Below are 24,969 nucleotides of genomic sequence, written 5' to 3'. Positions count from 1 at the left end.
TATTGTGGATACAGAGTTACCTGTCTAACAGAACACAGAGGGTGTTCTTTAATGGAAGCCTCTCCAACAAAATCCAGGTAGAATCAGGAATTCCCCAGGGCAGCTGTCTAGGCCCATTACTTTTTTCAGTCTTTACTAATGACATGCCACTGGCTTTGAGTAAAGCCAGAGTGTCTATGTATGTGGATGACTCAACTCTATACATGTCAGTTACAACAGCAACTGAAGTGACTGCAACACTTAAAGACTTTCTTCAAGGTCCATAACCCCCCCCTACTTCCCAGTCCCTTCCGTACTGGCGTTGTAATCCTATTGAGCTGTTCCCGGACCAGTGGCCACCATTTTGAGAGCAGTACCTTCCCAGGGGACGAGCTGGGTGGCAAGGAATAAGTTAGTCCTAAATATTTCTAAAACTAAAAGCATTGTATTTTTAGGACAAATCCTTTACTAAACCCTAAACCTCAACTAAATGTTGAAATAAATTATGTGGAAATTGAGCAAGTTGAGGTGACTAAACTGCTTGGAGTAACCCTGGATTGTAAACTGTCATGGTCAAAACATATTGATAGAACAGTAGCTAAGATGGGGAGAAGTATGTCCATAATAAAGCGCTGCTCTACCTTTTTAACAGCACTATCAACAAGGCAGGTCCTACAGGCCCTAGTTTTGTCGCACCTGGACTACTGTTCAGTCGTTTGGTCAGGTGCCACAAAAAAGGACTTAGGAAAATTGCAATCGGCTCAGATCAGGGCAGCACAGCTGTCCCTTGGATGTACACAGAGAGCTAATATTAAAAATATGCATGTCAATCTGGGAGGAGGAGAGATTGACTTCATCACTACTTGTATTTATGAGGTATTGACATGTTGAATGCACCTAGCTGTCTGTTTGAACTACTGGCGCACAGCTCGGACACCCATCCATACCCCAAAAGACATGCCACAAGAGGTCTCTTCACAGTCCCCAAGTCCAGAACAGACTATGTGAGGCGCACAGTACTACATAGAGCCATGACTACATGGAACTCTATTCCACATCAAGTAACTGATGCAAGCAGTAAAATTAGATTTAAAAAACAGATAAAAATACACCTTATGGAACAGCGGGGACTGTGAAGCAACACAAACATAGGCACAGACACATACACACACAATAACATACGCACTATACACACACGTACACATGGATTTTGTATTGTAGATATGTGGTAATGGTGGAGTAGGGGCCTGAGGGCACACAGTGTGTTGTGAAATCTGTGAATGTATTGTAATGTTTTTAAAATTGTATGAACTGACTTAATTTTGCTGGACCCCAGGGAGAGTAGCTGCTGCCTTGGCAGCAGCTAATGGGGATCCATAATAAATACAAATACAAAAATTTAATGTATTTTCATCACCTCAGAACACACAACGTTGATGTTATGAATTTAGATTTTATTTTTGTGATTCATAAAGAACGAGGAATGTATAGTGAAAAGTTAAGAATGAGAATGAAATGTAAGAAAATAAATGCAATGTTAACTTTGCCAGGAAAATAGAATGATCTGGAAAAACAAGAATGCTGCTGATAGTGAGATTCATGTAATTTTGTAGGGAGAGGCTATAGTCAAGTTGGGCCCCGTGTAGCTCAGTTGGTAGAGCATGGCGCTTGCAACGCCAGGGTTGTGGGTTCAATTCCCACGGGGGGGCCAGTATGAAAAAAATAAACATGTATGCACTCACTAACTGTAAGTCGCTCTGGATAAGAGCGTCTGCTAAATGACTAAAATGTAAATGTGTTTGCTTAACTGGGGAAATGGTTTACAATAGGCACAGCCTGGTCTCACAGACTAGACATAACATAGTAAACATACATTTGGGACACTCAAATTAGTGTAACGCGAACATCTGGCAACCCAAAGGTTGCGTGTTCGAATCTCATCATGGACAATTTTAGCATTTTTGTTAATTAGCAACTTTGCAACTACATGCAAAGTAGCTAAAAAGTAGTAACTACTTAGCATGTTAGCTAACCCTTCCCCTAACCTTAACCCTTTAACCTAACCCCTAGCCTAGCTAACGTTAGCCACCTAGCTAACGTTAGCATTAGCACCTAGCTAACGTTACCCACAAAAATTTGAATTCGTAACATATCATACGTTTTGCGAATTCATAACATATCATACGTTTTGCAAATTTGTAACATATTGTACAAATTGCAATTCGTAACATTTCATACTAAATGGAGGATGAACTTCCACAAATTAATACATAACATACGAAACATAACATATCATACTAATTGTGAGAGTTAATTGTAAGTGTGCAAAGCTGTCATCAAGGCAAAGGGTGGCAATTTGAAGAATCTCAAATATAAAATGTATTTTGATTTGTTTAACACTTTTTTGGTTACTACATGATTCCATATGTGTTATGTCATAGTGTTGACGTCTTCACTATTATTCTACAATGTAAAGAAAAGAAAAACCCTTGAATGAGTGGGTGTTCTAAAACTTTTGACCGGTAGTGTATATAAACAAAATCAAACAAGATCCTATAAGATATCAGGAGTATCTTAAGAAACAAAAAGAAAAATACCTCAAGAGAAAATAAAGCTGTGAACTGAAATCCCATCTCACAACTTTCCTAGCCAGAAAAAAAGGAAAAAAAGGAGCCCATAGAAAATAAACCAAAGAAACAGAAGATCAACTATCCAGAAAAGAGTGGTTATGGAGTCATACCTGTCAAGGAACACACCACCACACTCACCTGAAGACTTACAGCTACAGAATGATGACCTACCTGCCCCTTGAATGACTCCACATCTATGTGATTGTTTTGGCCCACAGACCGTGACAATTCAACAGAGGCAAACAAAGCACAACCTTCCACTTCCACCTACACAGCAACACAGCCATCTCCTAGCTCAATACAGCCCATTGCAGACATACTGTACATGAGAGACTGATTGGAAAGTGGTGTGTTGTGAAATATGATGAAGACCCTTTACCCTGGTATTATACAAGATGTTGATGCAGAGAGCTGCGCTCTAGTCAAAACGATGAGTCGTGTGGGAGCCAACCGATTATGTTGGCCAATGCAGAGAGGACATTGTATGCTACCAACCAGAGAATGTGCTTGGGCTTGTCCCTAATCCTCACCCAGTGACAAAAGGGCATATGATGCTTGATGGCGCAGTCTGGGAGGAAACTTGCTCTCTCGTTAAGCAATAGAGTGCATTAAGGGCAAAATCTAAGCTTGAGTGAGCACACACCTGTCTCCATGAGTCTGAATCAATAGACTGCAGACTGAGAACAATTATTTGTTTAATGTCAACCAGTGTTTCCAACCTTGTACATGTGTTTCTGCCTAATGCGTTGAATCCCAAAACTGTTCTAAAATATGCTTTAAGTTCTTTGTGGATGTAACCTTTGTTTTTTTAGGTTTTAAATGGTGTGTTCTATATCTTCAACAAAATTAAACATGTACAACTGTGACATTAAAATGTTTAATGGTATTTTTCATCAGTTGTTTTATATGAAATGTAATTTCCACCACACTCTGTCATTACCACAACGCTAAGTCATTACCACAACACTAAGTCATTACCACAACGCTAAGTCATTACCACAACACTCTGTCATTACCATCACGGTACATATTTTTTAGACATAAATCATTGTCATATGAAGAGAAATAATGAAAATAAATTATAGATAAAAGGTATCGGTGCTCATCGGCCATTGGACATAAACATTACTCAACAAGTTGGAAATCGCAAATTCACCAATGAGTGGTTTGGAAGGAATCAGTGGCTAACTGCAAGCATTGCAAAGCAATCACTAGCCTGCTTTTCAGTGGAGTGGGTGTGTGGTCCCAAGTCCGGGTTTAAGGTTCTCTTTTCCAAGCTTAAAAGGATAAACCTTCAACATTGGCCATGCTTTCAATCCAGCATGACTTCTGCCGTGCTCAAAACAACTGGAAACTTGGAACTGGGAAATCTGACTTCAGTGAGTTCAAGACAACTGGGAACATGGAAAGAAACAAGCTCCGACTGGGAAAATACATTTTGAACGGTCATCCAACTCGGAATTGCAAGTCGGGAACTCTGGCCTCTTTCTAGAGCTCCGACCTGAAGATCACTGACGTCATGATTCGACCTTGTTTTTTCCCCCAAGTTCTCAGTTGTCTTGAAAGCATCATAAATCCAGAGAATGCCAGACTTTGATGACAAATTTGGATGACAAAATTTGCCCACGAAGGACCGCCGCGCCACCTTCCTGTTCAAGTGGGCACAGCACAACAAGGTGAGTCTAAAAATGTATTGTATGTTGCTGCATAAATTATGTAATATGCCAGGGAAATATGTATACTGTCTGTAGGTAAGAAAGTAATACTAAGTGTATGTTGTGTAGTAAGCTGTTAGTAGCCCATGTGCCTCACCCTAATAATTTGCTACATGGCCACTACAAACTTCAGCTAACATTAGCCACCACAAGCTAACAATCAATGGAAGTGATGGGGGCATTTGAGCATGTTTTTTTTTTAATTATGTCAAATCACCTGAAATCAATTCAAATAAAGTCCATATTTGGTTTAATGTTACTTAAAGGTGATTTGGCAATTTTTAAAAATAACTAAACATGCTCACATGACCCCATCACTTCCATTGATTGTTAGCTTATGGTGGCTAAAGTTAGCTGAAGTTTGTAGTGGCTGTTGAAGAAAACTGAACCATGGATTACAGTTTCTCCTGGCCCATAGACTACTTTCAGGGTGAGGAACCATCTAACATCAAGTTGTAAAATAGTGAACTACTCCTTTAAGAGCAACTTGAGATGAAGTGTGAAACAATGTCATCCATCTCTCAGCTGCTGAATGACAGTGTTGAGGAAGCTACTCTGAAATCATAGTTTACCAAACGACCAATTACTTCACACTAGAAGAAGTTAAGCTACACTAAAACTACCCTTAAAGGGATTCTAGCATAGATACCTATAGACTTCCAGTCATTGCGCTAATGCTAGTTAGCAATGGCTCGCAAAACTACCTCTAACTTCCACATTGTCAAAATCCCGACGTATCCCTTCAAGAAAATTTTTACATTTAAGTCATTTAGCAGACGCTCTTATCCAGAGCATACATTATTTTTAATTTTTTTCATACTGGCCCCCCATGGGAATCGAACCCACAACCCTGGCGTTGCAAACGCCATGCTCTACCAACTGAGCTACATCCCTGCCGGCCATTCCCTCCCATACCCTGGGCCAATTGTGCGCCGCCCCATGGGTCTCCCGGTCGCGGCCGGCTACGACAGAGCCTGGATTCGAACCAGGATCTCTAGTGGCACAGCTAGCACTGCAATGCAGTGCCTTAGACCACTGCGCCACTCGGGAGGTAACTGAAGCTACTTTGAAAAAGTTGTTTACTACATCCAAGCTACTTCAGGAAAAATTATCATATCTAAATCTGAAATCTGAAAGAACAGTTCACTCTGGGGTCAAGTGTTAACAGTATGTGAAATGTAGCCTACTAAACACAAAAAACTATGTTTCAAATGAGAATTAGGAAGGTATGATGCTGAAAAATAAAGGAAATTCTATATTTCACCCATATTTTCTTCTCTTTTTGCAAAAAACGTACTGTGTAGTTCCACTAGTTAGCCACATCGCTACATGGTAAAACAGTAATTAACTACTGGTAACACTACCAAGATTTGAATTAATGTCCAAATCACCTGAAATCAATTCAAATCAACTCCATATTTGGTTTGATGTTATTTAAAGGTGATTTGGCCATAAAAATAAAATAAAAAAAACATGCTCACACACCCCCATCACTTCCATTGATTGTTAGCTTGTGGTTAGCTAAAGTTTGTAGAGGCTGTTTAAATAAAACTGAACCATGGATTACAGTTTCTCCTGGCCCATATATTTATTTATTTATTTATTTATTATGTTAAGCTAAAATAATATAATTTAAAAGTATGCATTAAGATGTCTGCAATAGAGTAAATGTGTCAAAAACGAATGTAGACATTAATAATTTTACACACTATGTAGCGACTGCTCACACTCCACCTCCCTTTACATTTCTCTCTTTACTCACCCTCTTCTGAACCATGATAATGTAGCCTATCTCTGCCTAATATTTCTGAACAGCTGAAATAAATAAAAACCTGCAGCAATTTGAACGAACATTTTTATTGAAGACTATACAACCTTCTCTGTCTGTTGTAAATGATATTGCGGTTGAACAAGCAGGACGCAGTCCCTAGCAAAAACAATCTGCGTTTTGTATGGTGATGTAGGCTAATATTCACAGTTGCTGCCATATCGTAGCCACTAGCCAGAATTCCTGAAAAAAGTTTTGCAATGGGGCAAAAAACAATCTGCACTTTAACCACTAAATGATCATGCAAGTACCGAACAAGTAGGCTACCTGTTCAACCTCTGGCCAGTAAAATGTCCTACGCAGCCCGAAACAGGGAACACTGAGCAGAAGCTACGTAAACAGGTGTGGATAGCAGCTACCGCTCATGCGCACAAATCTCTGTATCAATAGTCACGGCAAATCGGGTTCCAGAATATCCGGAATCGCAGCCACTCCATAATAATTAATGATCCGATTTTGGGCGGAGTAAACCCTCTCGCTTCGACTCTTCCTCTCTGCTGCTAGAACCATATGTGACAAAAATCCGTCAAAAAAAAACGACCACATAACTGGTTTGCACGGTCACCGCGAGCTATCTAGTCTTCGGCAATATGGCACTTTTTCATTTGATTGCAAGTTGGATCGGTTATTTGATTATATGCCTGCTTGGTTTGATTTTGATCGCGTTTCTCATTTTTTGTCTTTACATAAAATATATTCATCTGAAATATGATCACATACCGGGACCACCAAGGGATAGGTGAGTCAGTATTATGTAACTTGAATATTTCTTTTAAAACGCTGTAGCTAAATGTTAGTTTCAACTATATTGAGTGACAACATAATGCATCAGATTTGTTGATAAGGAACTAGGTGAAAGTTAACCTCAACAGCTGCTAGGGTCGCTGTTTCACCTGTCTTTTTCATTTTCACAAGGTGAAAGTATCTCTCATGTCATAACATCCTTATTTTCCAGTTATGGATTAAACCGTCTCTTGTTCTCCCCCAGTTTTATATTTGGACATTCCCCAACCATTCTGCGTGAGATGAGCAATGGTCGAGTTACACACGACAAATTCCTGGAATGGTGAGTTGAACGCTGGAGCAGCAGTGGTCACACACAGACGCACACACATTGAATCAGGTGTTGTGAATCCTGCGACAATAAAGATCTATTGTATCTTTGACAGGTCTGAGACATATGGACCTGTGTACCGTATTAATGGGTTGCATGTTGTGATGCTGTGTGTCACCTGTCCTGATACCACCAAGGTAAACCTGGGAAATTACTATAATTATGATCTCTGATGGACAGACTACGTAAACATCTGACCAAATTAAGCAAGATTTTAGTTCTTGGTTAACTGAGAATAATGTAATTCTAAATTTTAGCATGTTAATTTCTGAAATGAAAGTGCTGTAAAATAACCCATTTCCTCAATTCCCCCTTCAAACCAAACTCACACTTTGCTTTGTCTCCACAGGAAGTCCTGATGTCACCAAAGTACCCCAAAGACTCACTGGTCTACAAGCGTCTCTTCAACCTGTTTGGACAGAGGTGAGTCCTCAGTATTGTATTATTAATGTTATCGAAATATACTTCCTACTACTACTTATTGTGTCAACGTTTTGGTCAGTACAAACTATTTCAATACAATCCCTCCTAATGCTGGTTATCGCATGCATAGCCTACACAGCATATAGACATTCAAACAGGACAACTTGGTCACTGGTCAGTTGATTCAGTGTTAGGGTAAATACTCTGTTGTCCTTCTTCTCCATAGGTTTTTGGGAAGTGGCCTGGTCACAGCACAGAATCATGATGTGTGGTACAAACAGCGAAGAATAATGGACCCTGCCTTCAGCAGTCTGTAAGTCACTTATCCATTTCACATGATGTAATAATCAGTTGATCACTCCATTGAGCAATCCATCCAGCCATCCATCTGTTCATCCATCCATCCATCATTGCTGTGTATTGCTAGGTACCTGCGGGGTCAGATGGGTGCGTTCAACGAGAGGGCAGAGAACCTGATGGATAAACTGGCGGACATGGCTGACAACAACACAGCTGCCAACATGCACCACATGTTCAACCGTGTGACATTGGATGTCATCACTAAGGTAACAGTCACTTCCTGTTCCCCTCAGATCACCACACTGCCCTTACACTTTATTATTTCTGTTATAAAGCTACATTTGTTTCTATATATGACAATAAAATAGTCATAACAGGCTGTATTTTGCTTATGACAACTGATAACACACTCATTACCTAAGCTATATACAATTTAGTCTAAGCAAGCCAATGTGCTAGCTACAATTAGCATAACTAGAACCAGGAGTTTTACCTTATCATGTTGTAAGAAGTTGTCAATCCTCTGTTTTTATATCATCTGTAGGTGGCGTTTGGAGTGGAGCTGGATCTACTGAAGGAGAGTGACACTCCATTCCCCAACGCCATAGAGATGTGTCTGAAGGGAATGGTCCACTATCTCAGAGACTCCACCTTCCAGGTAAATAGTTACATAAAGTATGTTAGTGATGCTTCTCAAGAACGATGGCTTATTGAATTCTCATCAACGAAAAAGAGTAATCAAATTAAGATCCTACATCTGTAGCTCTACCCAAAGAACAAGAAGTTCATCAACGAGGTGAAAGAGTCTGTTCATCTGCTGCGTTCGACAGGCAGGCAGTGGATCAACGAGAGGAAAATGGCCGTCCAAAATGGCGAGGACGTTCCAAAAGACATCCTCACACAGATCCTCAAGACGGCTGGCAAAGGCATGTTGTAGTAGCCTGATCACAGATCTGTTTGTTCTGTCTTGCCAACTCCTGCCACTGTTCATGACAAGACGGCACAAACAGATCTGGGACCAGGCTAACATTGGAGACCTTTTACCGGTGGTAAAACAAGTAAAACCTGTGGTGAGACAAGTGCTTGCTAAAACAGTCATGATATTGATGAGGTTCAGTAGCAGCAGGGCTGGATTAATGCAGGGGTTTACCGGGGCTTAAGCCCCTGGGCCCAGGCCCATGGTGGGCCGCCCAAGAGGCAGCAAAAATAAATAAAAAATTATGATATTTTCAACAAATAAATTGAAATATATACCGTATATATTATATATACTGAACAAAAATTCAAACGCAACAATTCCTAAGATTTTGCTGAGTTGTTGTCCATAGCTTATGTCTGCCCATACCATAACCCCACCGCCACCTTGGGGCACTCTGTTCAAAGTGTTGACATCAGCAAACAGCTCGCCCATACGACGCCATACACGTGGTCTCCGGTTGTGAGGCCAGTTGAACGTACTGCCAAATTCTCTGAAACAACGTTGGAGGCGGCTTATGGTAGCAGCTGGCAACAACTCTGGTGAACATCCCTGCAGTCAGCATGCCAATTGCACGCTCCCTCAAAACTTGAGACATCTGTGGCATTGTGTTTTGTGACAAAACTGCACATTTTAGAGCGGCGTTTTTTGTCCCCAGCACAAGTTGCACCTGTGTAATGATCATGCAATGAACATTTGAGAGAAATAAGCTTTTTGTGCGTATGGAAAATGTCTGGGATATTTTATTTCAGCTCATGAAACATGGGACCAACACTTTACATGTTGCATTAAAATTTTTGTTCAGTGAATATAGTACATAATTTTTTTTGTTTTACTGAATCGGCCAACCACAGGAGGTTTTCAGGAGTCCGCTCTCAATGAGAGGAGGAGATGGGGGAGGAGAGAAGGTAGGGGGTACACATGGGTAACTGGGGGGCCCTGCCTTGATTGGGTAACTGCTTAATAAAAAATATAAATAAATAAGCTGCGAGTATAGGGGTTGGGCCTAAGCCCCTAAGGGGGCCCAAGAGGCAAAATAAAATACTTTTTTTGATCAACCATGGCAAGGTGACTGGGAATATGGCAGAATACAACCAGTGTAGCTACTCACTCCGCAAGGCAATTAAACTGGCAAAACATCAGTATAGAGACAAAGTGGAGTCGCAATTCAACAGCTCAGACACGAGACATATGTGGCAGGGTCTACAGACAATCACGGACTACAAAAGGAAAACCAGCCACATCGCCGACACAGACGTCTCGCTTCCAGACAAGCTAAACACCTTCTTCGCCCGCTTTGAGGATAACACAGTGCCTCTGACGAGGCCCACTACCAAGGACTGTGGCCTCTCCTTCTCTGTGGCCGACGTGATTAAGACATTTAAGCATGTTAACCCCCTCAAGGCTGCCGGCCCAGACTGCATTGCAAGCCGCGTCCTCAGAGCATGCGCAGACCAGCTGGCTGGTGTGTTTATGGACATATTCAATCTCTCCCTTTCCCAGTCTGCTGTTCCCACATGCTAGGGCGGCAGGTAGCGTAGTGGGTAAGAGCGTTGTGCCAGTAACCGAAAGGTTGCTGGTTCTAATCCCCGAGCCGCCTAGGTGAAAAATCTGTCGATGTGCCCTTAAGCAAGGCACTTAACCCTAATTGCTCCTGTAAGTCGCTCTGGATAAGACCGTCTGCTAAATGACTAAAATGAAAAATGTAATGCTTCAAGATGGCCACCATTGTTCCTGTACCCAAGAAAGCAAAGGTAACTGAACTAAATGACTATCGCCCTGTAGCACTCACCTCTGTCATCATGAAGTGCTTTGAGAGACTAGTCAAGGATCATATCACCTCTACCTTACCTGTCACCTTAGACCCACTTCAATTTGCTTACCGCCCCAATAGGTCCACAGACGATGCAATCGCCATCACACTGCACACTGCCCTATCCCATCTGGACAAGAGGAATACCTATGTAAGATTGCTGTTCATTGACTATAGCTCAGCATTCAACACCATAGTACCCTCCAAGCTCATCATCAAGCTCGAGGCCCTGGGTCTGAACCCCGCCCTGTGCAACTGGGTCCTGGACTTCCTGATGGACCGTCCCCAGGTGGTGAAGGTAGGAAACAACATCTCCACTTCGCTGATCCTCAACACTGGGGCCCCACAAGTGTGCGTGCTCAGCCCCCTCCTGTACTCCCTGTTCACCAATGACTGCGTGGCCAAGCACGCCTCCAACTCAATCATCAAGTTTGCAGACAACACAACAGTAGTAGGCTTGATTACCAACAATGACGAGACCGCCTACAGGGAGGAGGTGAGGGCTCAGGGAGTGTGGTGGCAGGAAAATAACCTCTCACTCAACGTCAACAAAACAAAGGAGATGATCGTGGACTTCAGGAAACAGTAGAGGGTGCACCCCCCTGTCCACATCGACGGGACCGCAGTGGAGAAGGTGGAAAGCTTCAAGTTCCTTGGCGTACACATCACTGACATACTGAAATGGTCCACCCACGCAGACAGTGTGGTGAAGAAGGCCCAACAGAGCCTCTTCAACCTCAGGAGGCTGAAGAAATTCGGCTTGGCACCTAAAACCATCACAAACTTTTATAGATGCACAATTGAGAGCATCATGTCGGGCTGTATCACCGCCTGGTACAGCAACTGCACCGCCCGCAACCGCAGGGCTCACCAGAGGGTGGTGCGGTCTGCCGAACGCATTACCGGGGGCAAACTACCTGCCCTCCAAGACAACTACAGCACCCGATGTCACAGGAAAGACAAAAAGATCATCAAGGACATCAACCACCCGAGCCACTGCCTGTTCAGTTCATCCCGCTTTCATCCAGAAGGCGAGGTCAGTACAGGTGCATCAAAGCTAGGACCGAGAGAATGGATAAACAGCTTCTATCTCAAGGCCATCAGACTGTTAAATAGCCATCACTAGCACATTAGAGGCTGCTGCTGCCTATTGAAATCACTGGCCACTTTAAGAATTGGAACACTAGTCACTTTAATAATGTTTACATATCTTGCGCTACTCATCTCATATGTATATACTGCATTCTATTCTATAATATTCTACTGTATCTTAGTCCATGCCGCTCTGTCATTGCTTGTCCATATATGTATATATTCTTAAATTCCATTCCTGACTAGTTTTGTGTGTATTGGGTATATGTTGTGAAATTGTTAGATATTACTGCACTGTCGTAGCTAGAAGCACAAGCATTTCGCTACACCCGCTATAACATCTGCTAAACACGTGTATGTGACAAATACAATTTTATTTTATTTTATTTGAGTAGCACTATTGTCTCAATGCTGTAAACTGATATACAGTGGGGAGAACAAGTATTTGATACACTGCCGATGTTGCAGGTTTTCCTACTTACAAAGCATGTAGAGGTCTGTAATTTTTATCATAGGTACACTTCAACTGTGAGAGACGGAATCTAAAACAAAAATCCAGAAAATCATATTTTATGATTTTTAAGTAATTAATTTGCATTTTATTGCATGACATAAGTATTTGATACATCAGAAAAGCAGAACTTAATATTTGGTACAGAAACCTTTGTTTGCAATTACAGAGATCATACGTTTCCTGTAGGTCTTGACCAGGTTTGCACACACTGTAGCAGGGATTTTGGCCCACTCCTCCATACAGACCTTCTCCAGATCCTTCAGGTTTCGGGGCTGTCGCTGGGCAATACGGACTTTCAGCTCCCTGCAAATATTTTCTATTGGGTTCAGGTCTGGAGACTGGCTAGGCCACTCCAGGACCTTGAGATGCTTCTTACGGAGCCACTCCTTAGTTACCCTGGCTGTGTGTTTCGGGTCATTGTCATGCTGGAAGACTCAGCCACGACCCATCTTCAATGCTCTTACTGAGGGAAGGAGGTTGTTGGCCAAGATCTCGCGATACATGGCCCCATCCATCCTCCCCTCAATACGGTGCAGTCGTCCTGTCCCCTTTGCAGAAAAGCATCCCCAAAGAATGATGTTTCCACCTCCATGCTTCACGGTTGGGATGGTGTTCTTGGGGTTGTACTCATCCTTCTTCTTCCTCCAAACATGGCGAGTGGAGTTTAGACCAAAAAGCTATATTTTTGTCTCATCAGACCACATTACCTTCTCCCATTCCTCCTCTGGATCATCCAGAGGATCATTGGCAAACTTCAGATGGGCCTGGACATGCGCTGACTTGAGCAGGGGGACCTTGCGTGTGCTGCAGGATTTTAATCCATGACGGCGTAGTGTGTTACTAATGGTTTTCTTTGAGACTGTGGTCCCAGCTCTTTTCAGGTCATTGACCAGGTCCTGCCGTGTAGTTCTGGGCTGATCCCTCACCTTCCTCATGATCATTGATGCCCCACCAGGTGATATCTTGCATGGAGCCCCAGACCGAGGGTGATTGACCGTCATCTTGAACTTCTTCCATTTTCTAATAATTGCGCCAACAGTTGTTGCCTTCTCACCAAGCTGATTGCCTATTGTCCTGTAGCCCATCCCAGCCTTGTGCAGGTCTACAATTTTATCCCTGATGTCCTTACACAGCTCTCTGGTCTTGGCCATTGTGGAGAGGTTGGAGTCTGTTTGATTGAGTGTGTGGACAGGTGTCGTTTATACAGGTAACGAGTTCAAACAGGTGCAGTTAATACAGGTAATGAGTGGAGAACAGGAGGGCTTCATAAAGAAAAACTAACAGGTCTGTGAGAGCCGGAATTCTTACTGGTTGGTAGGTGATCAAATACTTATGTCATGCAATAAAATGCAAATTAATTACTTAAAAATCATACAATGTGATTTTCTGGAAAAAAGTATTTAGTCAGCCACCAATTGTGCAAGTTCTCCCACTTCAAAAGATGAGAGAGGCCTGTAATTTTCATCATAGGTACACATAAACTATGACAGACAAAATGAGAAAAAGAAATCCAGAAAATCACATTGTAGGATTTTTTATGAATTTATTTGCAAATTATGGTGGAAAATAAGTATTTGGTCACCTACAAACAAGCAAGATTTCTGGCTCTCACATACCTGTAACTTCTTTTTTAAGAGGCTCCTCTGTCCTCCACTCGTTACCTGTATTAATGGCACCTGTTTGAACTTGTTATCAGTATAAAAGACACCTGTCCACAACCTCAAACAGTCACACTCCAAAGTCCACTATGGCCAAGACCAAAGAGCTGTCAAAGGACACCAGAAACAAAATTGTAGACCTGCACCAGGCTGGGAAGACTGAATCTGCAATAGGTAAGCAGCTTGGTTTGAAGAAATCAACTGTGGGAGCAATTATTAGGAAATGGAAGACATACAAGACCACTGATAATCTCCCTCGATCTGGGGCTCCACGCAAGATCTCACCCCGTGGGTCAAAATGATCACAAGAACGGTTAGCAAAATCCCGGAACCACACGGGGGGACCTAGTGAATGACCTGCAGAGAGCTGGGACCAAAGTAACAAAGCCTACCATCAGTAACACACTACGCCGCCAGGGACTCAAATCCTGCAGTGCAAGACGTGTCCCCCTGCTTAAGCCAGTACATGTCCAGGCCCGTCTGAAGTTTGCTAGAATGCATTTGGATGATCCAGAAGAGGATTGGGAGAATGTCATATGGTCAGATGAAACCAAAATAGAACTTTTTGGTAAAAACTCAACTCGTCGTGTTTGGAGGACAAAGAATGCTGAGTTGCATCCAAAGAACACCATACCTACTGTGAAGCATGGGGGTGGAAACATCATGCTTTGGGGCTGTTTTTCTGCAAAGGGACCAGGACGACTGATCCGTGTAAAGGAAAGAATGAATGGGGCCATGTATCGTGAGATTATGAGTGAAAACCTCCTTCCATCAGCAAGGGCATTGAAGATGAAACGTGGCTGGGTCTTTCAGCATGACAATGATCCCAAACACACCGCCCGGGCAACGAAGGAGTGGCTTCGTAAGAAGCATTTCAAGGTCCTGGAGTGGCCTAGCCAGTCTCCAGATCTCAACTCCATAGAAAATCTTTGGAGGGAGTTGAAAGTCCGTGTTGCCCAGCGACAGCCCCAAAACATCACTGCTCTAGAGGAGATCTGCATGGAGGAATGGGCCAAAATACCAGCAACAATGTGTGAAAACCTTGTGAAGACTTACAGAAAACGTTTGACCTGTGTCATTGCCAACAAAGGGTATATAACAAAGTATTGAGAAACTTTTGTTATTGACCAAATACTTATTTTCCACCATAATTTGCAAATAAATTCATTAAAAATCCTACAATGTGATTTTCTGGATTTTTTTCTTCTCATTTTGTCTGTCATAGTTGACGTGTACCTATGATGAAAATTACAGGCCTCTCTCATCTTTTTAAGTGGGAGAACTTGCACAATTGGTGGTTGACTAAATACTTTTTTCCCCCACTGTATATCCATCATTTCAGAAGAAAACATAGCAAACGATGATGAGGAGGTTATGCTGGACAACTTTGTGACGTTCTTCATTGCGGGTACGTCTCCCTGAAACAAGTGCTGTTCTTTATTTTTTTTATGAATCCATCTTAGTAATATAGTTTTTCCCACACAATTGATATTTAAAGAAACTACAGTGACAGTACTTTTGTTGTTTTAATCTTGACAGGGCAAGAGACAACAGCCAATCAACTAGCTTTTGCAGTTATGGAACTGGGAAGGCTGCCAGAGATATTGACAAAGTAGGACTTGTTTTCATAATTTCTATTTTGGTTATTGATAGTTTCTGTATTAAAAACAGGTTGGTTGAGTTTGTGAGTGTCTCTGACCTCTCCAGGGTGAAGCAGGAAGTGGATGATGTCATCGGGATGAAACAGGAAATCAGCTTTGACGACCTGGGGAAAATGACCTACCTGTCCCAGGTCTGTTTGTGTTGTCTTGTCATTACTAATTACTAGTACTATACAAAAAAGTATAATACTGCAAAGTTGCTTAGGAGCTAGAAGCAGAGCTGCCATGTCTGTTGGCGCAATCTCAACTATACTTGTACTATATTAACTGCAGTTGTGTGACCAACTGGATGTTAACCCGGTTCGTCTGCATGGTAAAAGACTGCATTAGCTGGCTGAGCTAAAGCCTAGGCATTACATCCCACTGGGCAAAAACTGGTTCAGTCAACATTGTTTCCATGTCATTTCAACTAAAATAATCTATGTGATGACGTTGAATCAACGTGGGAAACTGATTGGATTTGAAAAAAGACATCAACGTAAGGGCATTTTGTCTTTTTTCACGCAACTTTTAAATGGTGAAATGTTTTGTTGATTTCACTTTTAATTCACGTTGACAACTCAATCAAATCTAAATCAAAGCTAGACATTGAACTGTCTGTGCCCAGTGGGATGTACCTCAGGGAGATAACGCAAGTGTTCAAGTCTCAGGTCAGGTAACTCTTCACATGGTTAATCAGCATGTTGTGTTTGATTAATATAATCTCCCCAGTCAGGTTTTGAAGGAGACTCTAAGGTTGTACCCTACAGCACCAGGCACTTCTCGCTTCATCCCCAACGACATCGTCATCAACGGCATCCCCGTCCCAGCAGGAGTCACATGCATCGTGAGTAGTCACCTCAAAATCAATGTGGATGAGTGTTGTTGTATGTTAATATCTCAAAGTTTAGTGGTGGTGTTAACATGTGATACGCTTTGGTACCTCAATGTAGTAAAGGAATTAAGTAGCCTTGTCCAAGCCAGTATGGCTTATACCTCAATGTGCTCCCAATTATTTGGTGGATAGATTTTTTATTTTTCTATAATTTACTTTTTTTCTGTTACACTGTAAAAAAAAAAAAAAAAGTCTCAAAACACCATGATTGTGTAATGAAACCATGAAAAGTAGTGCAACTAAGCTGAGCTCTGGCTGTTTGAATGTAAACCCAATGTAAGTGTTTTAATAGTCCCCAAGTCCAGAACAGACTGTGGGAGCTGCACAGTACTACATAGAGCCATGACTACATGGACCTCTATTCCACATCAAGTAACTGATGCAAGTAGTAAAATTAGATTTAAAAACAGATAAAAATACACCTTATGGAACAGCGGGGAATGTGAATCAACACAAACATAGGCACAGACACATGAATACAAACACAGGATAACATACGCACTAAACACACACGTACACATGGATTTTGTGTTGTAGATATGTTATAGTAGAGTAGGGGCCTGAGCACACACACACTTAATGTGTTGTGAAATCTGTTATGAATGTATTGTAATGTTTTTTTAATTGTTTAACTGCCTTAATTTTGCTGGACCCCAGGAAGAGTAGCTGCTGCCTTGGCTGCAGCTAATAGGGATCCATAATAAATACAAATACAAATACACAGAATGTGTTTTAAAACAGAAATTTAGGAACTCTGAAACACCCAAAGTGTTTCTTCAACCTGAATATTTATGTTTTTAAGAGAGTGTTGTGAAAACACTTTTTGGGGTTTCAGTGAATGTAAAACGCAGCATCAAAACACATAAACTGTGTTGCTCATACAATCAATGGTTTAGAAATGCAAATGTTTATAGCCTAAATATTGATTGATGAAAAGGGCCTATGGAGAATATTTTTGGTGGAATTCCACCTTTATTCTTTGAATACTTTATTTAGACAGGTTGGAAACGGGAGGGCAGTAAGAAGATACATTTTGTTGAGATTTTACCAACTCAACCACGCAGCCACACTGTAAGAAATAATACTGGGGTGAATTGAAATGTACCAAAAAACAAAAACAAGCATATACTTCATAAAAATGAATGTAAGTCGTGCAGAGCCCCTGGTCTAGCAGTAACACGCCAGACTTAGACAGGTCACCCCTTGCCCACCGAAGACCGGGGTTAAATTCCCCGCTCCCACCTACAGTTGAAGTCGGAAGTTTACATACACCTTAGCCAAATACATTTAAACTCAGTTTTTCAAAATTCCTGACATTTAATCCTAGTAAAAATTCCCTGTCTTGGGTCAGTTAGAATCACCACATTATTTTAAGAATATGAAATGTCAGAATAATAGTAGAGAGAATGATTTATTTCAGCTTTTATTTCTTTCATCACATTCCCAGTGGGTCTGAAGTTTACATACACTCAATTAGTATTTGGTAGCAATGCCTTTAAATTGTTTAACTTGGGTCAAACGTTTCGGGTAGCTTTCTCAAGCTTCCCACAATAAGTTGGGTGAATTTTGGCCCATTCCTCCTGACAGAGCTGGTGTAACTGAGTCAGGTTTGTAGGCCTCCTTGCTCGCACACGCTTTTTCAGTTCTGCCCACACATTTTCTATAGGATTGAGGTCAGGGCTTTGTGATGGCCACTCCAATATCTTGACTTTGTTGTCCTTAAGCCATTTTGCCACAACTTTGGAAGTATACTTGGGGTCATTGTCCATTTGGAAGACCCATTTGAGACCAAGCTTTAACTTCCTGACTGATGTCTTGAGATGTTGCTTCAATATATCCACATTATTTTCCTTCCTCATGATGCCATCTATTTTGTGAAGTGCACCAGTCCCTCCTGCAGCAAAGCACCCCCACAGCATGATGCTGCCACCCCCGTGCTTCACGGCTGGGATGGTGTTCTTCGGCTTGCAAGCGTCCCCCTTTTTCCTCCAAACATAACGATGGTCATTATGGCCAAACAGTTCTATTTTTCTTTCATCAGACCAGAGGACATTTCTCCAAAAAGTATGATCTTTGTCCCCATGTGCAGTTGCAAACCGTAGTCTGGCTTTTTTATGGCGGTTTTGGAGCAGTGGCTTCTTCCTTGCTGAGCGGCCTTTCAGGTTATGTTGATATAGGACTCATTTTACTGTGGATATAGATACTTTTGTACCTGTTTCCTCCAGCAAGTTCCTTTGCTGTTGTTCTGGGATTGATTTGCACTTTCCGCACCAAAGTACGTTCATCTCTAGGAGACAGAACGCATCTCCTTCCTGAGCGGTATGATGGCTGCGTGGTCCCATGGTGTTTATACTTGCATGCTATTGTTTGTACAGATGAACGTTGTACCTTTAGGCATTTGGAAATTGCTCCCAAGGATGAACCAGACTTGTGGAGGTCTACAATTTTTTTTCTGAGGTCTTGGCTGTTTTCTTTTGATTTTCCCATGATGTCAAGCAAAGAGGCACTGAGTTTGAAGGTAGGCCTTGAAATACATCCACAGGTACACCTCTAATTGACTCAAATGATGTCAATTGGCCTATCAGAAGCTTCTAAATCCATGACATCATTTTCTGGAATTTTCCAAGCTATTTAAAGGCAAAGTCAACTTAGTGTATGTAAACTTCTGACCCACTGGAATTGTGATAGTGAATTATAAGTGAAATAATCTGCCTGTAAACAATTGTTGGAAAAATTACTTGTGTCATGCACAAAGTACCGGTAGATGTCCGAACCGACTTGCCAAAACGATAATTTGTTAACAAGAAATGTGTGGAGTGGTTGAAAAACTAGTTTTAATGGCTCCAACCTAAGTGTATGTAAACTTCCGACATCAACTGTATCCACTCTGTCATTTCATAACTGTGTCAATAATGTGTCAAAATAACCCCAACATTTTTTATTTTATTTTCATGCAAGTCATTTCAATGATTTGTTATTTTCATTTTAGCAAAATAATGTAAATATAACTTTTAATATGTTGCTCAAAATGTAAGTATCTTTCATGAGGATAACCAAGAGAGAGACAATAGTGATTGAACCCATTGGAAGTCTTTGGTTTTAATCTCCTTGCATTTCCTATCTTGACGCGTGACTCTGTTTTTAAAGGATTGTGGGTAATTCAACGTTTTTAGAATATGATTCTTTCACACAATGTTGTATGCATGTTTGAAGAAAGAAAACTATATTTCTATATTGGTATTAAGCTTGTTGTACCATGTGGTGTAATGTATCATGATGAACGGATATCAAAACCATGAGGCAATTTGACATTCAATGAGGACAGCACCCATTCCCACATTCAGGATTTTCAGTTGAAGAGGCCAGTGCAGAGTCCTCAGTTCTTGCAGTTCAACCTCCAGTTAGTGCTGGTGGTTTGAAAGCTGTGCTTGACAATGCCTGCCAAAATGGTATACAGTATAATGGCAAATGATCAAATACATCACACAATGTTAAATATAAAGACACCAGACAAAGGGATCTAATTCTGCAATAGACAGGACTCGAAACACCAAAATAGTGTTTTCAACCTTTACTGTTAATGCTCCCAGTCCTTGACAAGGTGTTGCACAATATTTGATTTAGCGGTGTACTCCGGCAAAGTTAAGGTTTCGTCTCCTTCAAGTTGGTGGCAGCCAGTTGCCACTAGTTTTGGTGTTACAAAGCACTTCATTTTAACAGTGTAGTGAACACCTCATTAACTATTTTGGGTGTGGGTGCACTCATTTTATTTACTAAACTGTCTTACAACTTATGTTTGCCCCTATCTTGTCTGTTTACAGTTCAATTCCTATGTCTGTGGAAGGTTGGATAAGTTCTTTGAGGACCCGCTGAAGTTTGACCCAGAGAGGTTCCATCCAGACGCTGCCAAGTAATTCACCTGATACGTTTTTATTGTTTTATTGTTTCATTACAACATTTTAATTGATTAAAGCAGAACTGAACTCGAGAATCAACTTCTCTTGTTGAAAATGGCATATGTGACGTCGATATTAGTCAGAAACATTTCTTCTAGTGCCAAAATTGACTAAAAAGTGCAAGTAGGGTAATTTTGGTAATAAAGTCAGTATCTTCCAAAACAGAGTTTTGTGAGATTTTTGTACAAGAGTGCGTTATTACTTACATGAGTGTTGGGTTTTGATTTCGACAATGCCCACTTGCCCACTAACACGGGATAAACAGCTGTGGTGATTGCGCTCTATCCAATGGTACGGCAGATCACACAGTGAGACAGACCTGCCCAGCAGCGCAGCGGATCGGACTTTGTTTACATAAGACAACATGTTGCACATTTTTTACTTGAGAAATACAGCGCCAAACACCTTGGCTAGATGTAAAATTGCGCTAATACAACCTTGTCGACAAAAAGTTATCTTAGATTCATTCTGACTATTCTGAGGATACTGGCTTTGTTCATATGGTGTCTCATGGGGGACAAACATCAGTAACTGCCACATCGAACCACACCCCCAAAACTGAAATCTCGTTTTTCTTAATGAGCAACAGATGCGTAAATAACAGACATGTTGTGTTTGTTTCTGTCCTGAAGGCCCTATTACTGCTACTACCCCTTCGCCCTGGGACCACGCTCATGTCTGGGACAGAGCTTCGCACAGGTGAGCAGACTGTCCATAGAAAATACATTGAAACAACTTGATTTGGGAGTGCTCTGTGCTGGTACTATCATCCATCCTAGTTAGATTACTCCTGGACTACTGCCGCCAATATATACATTTGTAATAGTTGAGAACACCAGATTTGTCATCCTTTTAAAGAGATCTGTTGTTCACAGATGGAGGCGAAGGTAGTGATGGCCAAGCTGCTCCAGAGGTTTGACTTCAGCCTGCTGCCTGGCCAGTCCTTTGACATCCTGGACACTGGGACTTTGAGACCAAAGAGTGGAGTGGTGTGTAACATCAAACACAGAGGACAGACACCCGCAGCCTGACCTGACTGGGACCTGAACATGACATACTTCTCTATAACTTACTTGTCTTATTCCTTATAGTTCCTAGCGGAGCAAATGGCCTCTGTCTTTCAATGAAGCGCTTTATAAAATATCTAGCTATTTTTAATGAAAATGGATTTTGAACAATTATGTTAATTTTTTTGTATCAATGGTGAACTGATATAATGAAGCAATAAGGCCCGAGGGGGTGTCGTATATGGCCAATATACTATGGCTAAGGGCTGTTCTTATCCACGACGTAACACGGAGTGCCTGGATACAGCCCTTAGCTGTGCTATATTGGCAATATACCACAAACACCCGAGGTGCCTTATTGCTATTATAAACTGGTTACCAACGTAATTAGAGGATTAAAAATAAATGTTTTGTCATACCCGTGGTATACGGTCTGATATACCACGGCTTTCAGCCAATCAGCATTCAGGGCTCGAACCACCCAGTTTATAATATCTTAAATATAAGGGTTCTATTTGATGAAGAGTGACTAGGACAGACCTGACATAGGAGTGTTTGTATTTGGACCGATTCCTTGTTGCTTAATACACTCTTATCATGATGTTACTATGCAGTATACAATTTATCACATAATATAAAGAGCTTTATAAAGTATATATTAACTTATTTGATGAATTTCCTAAGCAACATTACCACAGTGCCTCTGTTGGAGAGCATTTACTATATTTTAATAAAATAATTTACCAAACATCACCAGAAGATTAGAATACTTTTGTCCACGAGGAGTCGCTGTGAACCTGCAGACAAACCAAGAACATTCATTCTCATGTTTTGCACCTTTCTTGTTCACACTCATGTGACGTCTAGATGGGTCATTTTAGACACCTGTTGACTGAATTGCAAGTGGAAGAACGCTACTTAGATTTTTATGATGGGTTACATTGTGAAAAGTCAATCTAGTGTGATATTTCTGTCCTCTGTTGCCGCAACTTTGATGTTTCATTAATTAGTCCAAAGTTTGGAAACGGTGTATCCATTGTTTGAATTGGGTCAACATGCCAGTGCAAGGACGTGTAGACTAAAGCTATCATCATTTGCGGATAGCAATTAAGAGGGCTATGGCATTCAGTTGACTAAAAGCAAGACAGTGCTTTATTATGATGCTGTTTATAGGCCTAGTTATAGCAGATCATATAGAAATGATAGAAGTAATCATGCTGGAGTTTTCAGAATGAACCATTGACAATGTTGTTTTAGAAAAAATAAAAATAAAAATAGCTAGTGGTCTATTTTTATAATTATTCTGTTGAATTTCAATTCCTGTCTCAAATCAAGTGGAACTGACCATTTCAATTGCCCGATTGCTATTTTCAAAACAGACCCATTTGTATTAATTCTATTGATAATTCATGTGTTTTCACCTCTCATAACGTGTGAAGTTCCTTACTGGCCCATTCATTGCATGGAGTTGGCACGCTCTCCATCTCGCTACCTGCCTGCGTCTTGATTGGCCGTCTTGACCGAGATCCTATTGAACCATTTCAAACCGGAGTCTGCGCTACACTACAGTCTGTGGAAGCCGGGGAGGACCGTGCAGGAGCTCGAGCACAGCGTCTGTTGTAAAAGGCTTTCGTTTCGGTTGTCTCGGAAAGGCAACATGCTGGTATAGTAAATATAGGGCTATTCATTGTTTGTTTTTCCTTCCAAGCGCACATTTCTGTTGGATTTGTAGCTGAATATATATTTATTTTCGTGGATATTTTCGTTCTTTTCTTCCACGGTGGAACCTGCAGAGCACGATTTGCACATGCAGTGGAATGCTCAGGGTTCTACTGACAGTTCTCAGCGCGAGGGATGAGTGATTGAGTTTTGATCGGTAAACATTCGCTTATTTTGTTTTTACACAATACAGACCAAATTTATGAACGAATGAAAAAAATACCAAGAATCATTGCAAAGATTCGAGTGAGCTTTTTTGAAAGACTTGTGCGTGCAGAGTCTTCTGCATGGTTGCCATAGCCAACATTGCATTGCCATTTTAATTTGTTTCATTGAACTTTTCGATCCGAAGTGCCACGGTTAGCATCATTTCCGTATCATGTATTCACATTTCAATACAATTTCGCAATTGAGACTCGGCTAGTTTAGCCTAAACATCCAGCTTATTGCCGTCCCGTTATTGGACCGAGGAGAGAGCACAGACCCGCGGGAGACATGGCTAAAAACCCGTCCGAGGGACCCAAGGAGCCAGACCTGAATCAGCTATCGGACGAAGAGCTGCTGCAATGGGGCAAGGAGCAGCTGGTCAACAGGCTAAGGAGGGTGGACAGCGAGAAGTTGAACCTGATGATCGAGCACGGCAACATGATGAAAGACGTTAACCGGAGGCTGCAGGTGCACCTGCATGAGATCCGCAACCTGAAGGAGATCAACCTGAAGCTCCAGGACGACAACAACGAGCTCCGCGAGCTCTGCTGCTTCCTGGACGACGACCGGCAGAAGGGCAAGAAGCTGTCCCGGGAGTGGCAGCGGTTTGGCCGGTACTCCGCGAGCGCCATGTGGAAGGAGGTGGGTACCTACCAGCTGAAGCTCAAAGAGCTCGAGGCCAACCAGGAGACGGTGGTGCGCGAGAACACGGACCTGAAGGAGATCATCCTCATGCTGGATGAGGAGAGGAACGGAGCCGGTTCCCGGAGCTCCATAGACTCCCAGTCCAGCCTCACCAACCTGAACGGCGGGACAGGGATAGTTCGCGACTTCGGGGATGGGAGTAGTACCTCCAGCACCGGGAGCGCAGGTAGTCCCGACCACAGCCACAACCACAAGCTGCCCACGGAGAGGGAGGGCAAGCTGGGTAGCACCTTCCAGAGGAGGTCCATGGATGACCTGTCACCGCCACACCATCACAGGAGCATCCCTAATGGACTCAATGGTAAGTTTATACACCTGTAATCCACCTGTAATCCACACCTGGCCATACACTTGTTATGGCCTACATCGGTCCACACACCTGTACACACCTGGCCACAGGCCATCTCATCTCAGTGGTCCATACCAGCCGGGCTTGAGCTGGGATGTTAAATGCATAGGAGAAGGTGGAAATCATTATTATTGATATTGATATTTGTACTGCATTGTTGAGGGAGCTTGCAAGTAAGCATTTCGCTGCACCGAATACCTTCTGTAAACTGTGTACTTTGATTTGATTTGAATTAGACGTTCCACCACCAGTAGGGACTAACAAAGCAGAGCCATCCCTATATGGCTTTCAGACAGACCGACCGTTCAGACAGACTGACCGTTCAGACAGACTGACCGTTCAGACAGACCGACCGTTCAGACAGACCGTTCAGACAGACAGACTGTTCAGACAGACAGACCGTTCAGACAGACATACTGTTCAGACAGACAGACCGTTCAGACAGACAT

General features: G+C 42.0%; 2 protein-coding genes across 4 annotated transcripts in view; both read left to right on the top strand.

The window, feature by feature from the left end:
• The first annotated feature begins 6,625 nt into the window (after positions 1 to 6,625).
• On the top strand, positions 6,626 to 21,828 carry LOC121552816 (cholesterol 24-hydroxylase). Of its 2 annotated transcripts, none has more exons than XM_041865871.2 (15): positions 6,626 to 6,891; positions 7,141 to 7,218; positions 7,322 to 7,403; positions 7,616 to 7,689; positions 7,916 to 8,002; positions 8,117 to 8,255; positions 8,534 to 8,647; positions 8,753 to 8,915; positions 15,388 to 15,450; positions 15,582 to 15,654; positions 15,750 to 15,834; positions 16,419 to 16,529; positions 20,399 to 20,487; positions 21,166 to 21,232; positions 21,409 to 21,828. In XM_041865871.2, exons 1-15 carry the CDS (start codon positions 6,743 to 6,745, stop codon positions 21,562 to 21,564), a joined length of 1,530 nt encoding a protein of 509 aa, XP_041721805.1. In that variant the 5' UTR covers positions 6,626 to 6,742; the 3' UTR covers positions 21,565 to 21,828. The 2 variants fall into 2 exon arrangements, with proteins under 2 accessions (XP_041721805.1, XP_041721804.1); XM_041865870.2 differs by having other exon boundaries at positions 6,627 to 6,891; positions 15,385 to 15,450.
• Positions 21,829 to 23,124: 1,296 nt separating this feature from the next.
• The window catches only part of LOC121552817 (coiled-coil domain-containing protein 85C-A), a 98,873-nt gene continuing 97,028 nt past the window's right edge, over positions 23,125 to 24,969 (top strand). For both annotated transcript variants that reach the window (XM_045211243.1, XM_045211242.1), the window contains exon 1: positions 23,125 to 24,472. In XM_045211243.1, coding sequence (XP_045067178.1) covers positions 23,755 to 24,472 — 718 coding nt within the window. In that variant the 5' untranslated portion in view covers positions 23,125 to 23,754. The remainder of the gene's footprint in view (positions 24,473 to 24,969) is intronic.

This window comes from Coregonus clupeaformis, chromosome 36 (genome assembly GCF_020615455.1).
Source record: "Coregonus clupeaformis isolate EN_2021a chromosome 36, ASM2061545v1, whole genome shotgun sequence".
NCBI classification, from domain to species: domain Eukaryota; kingdom Metazoa; phylum Chordata; class Actinopteri; order Salmoniformes; family Salmonidae; genus Coregonus; species Coregonus clupeaformis.
Note: the sequence above shows the minus strand (reverse complement) of the source record. Positions and strands in the feature narration are given on the sequence as shown.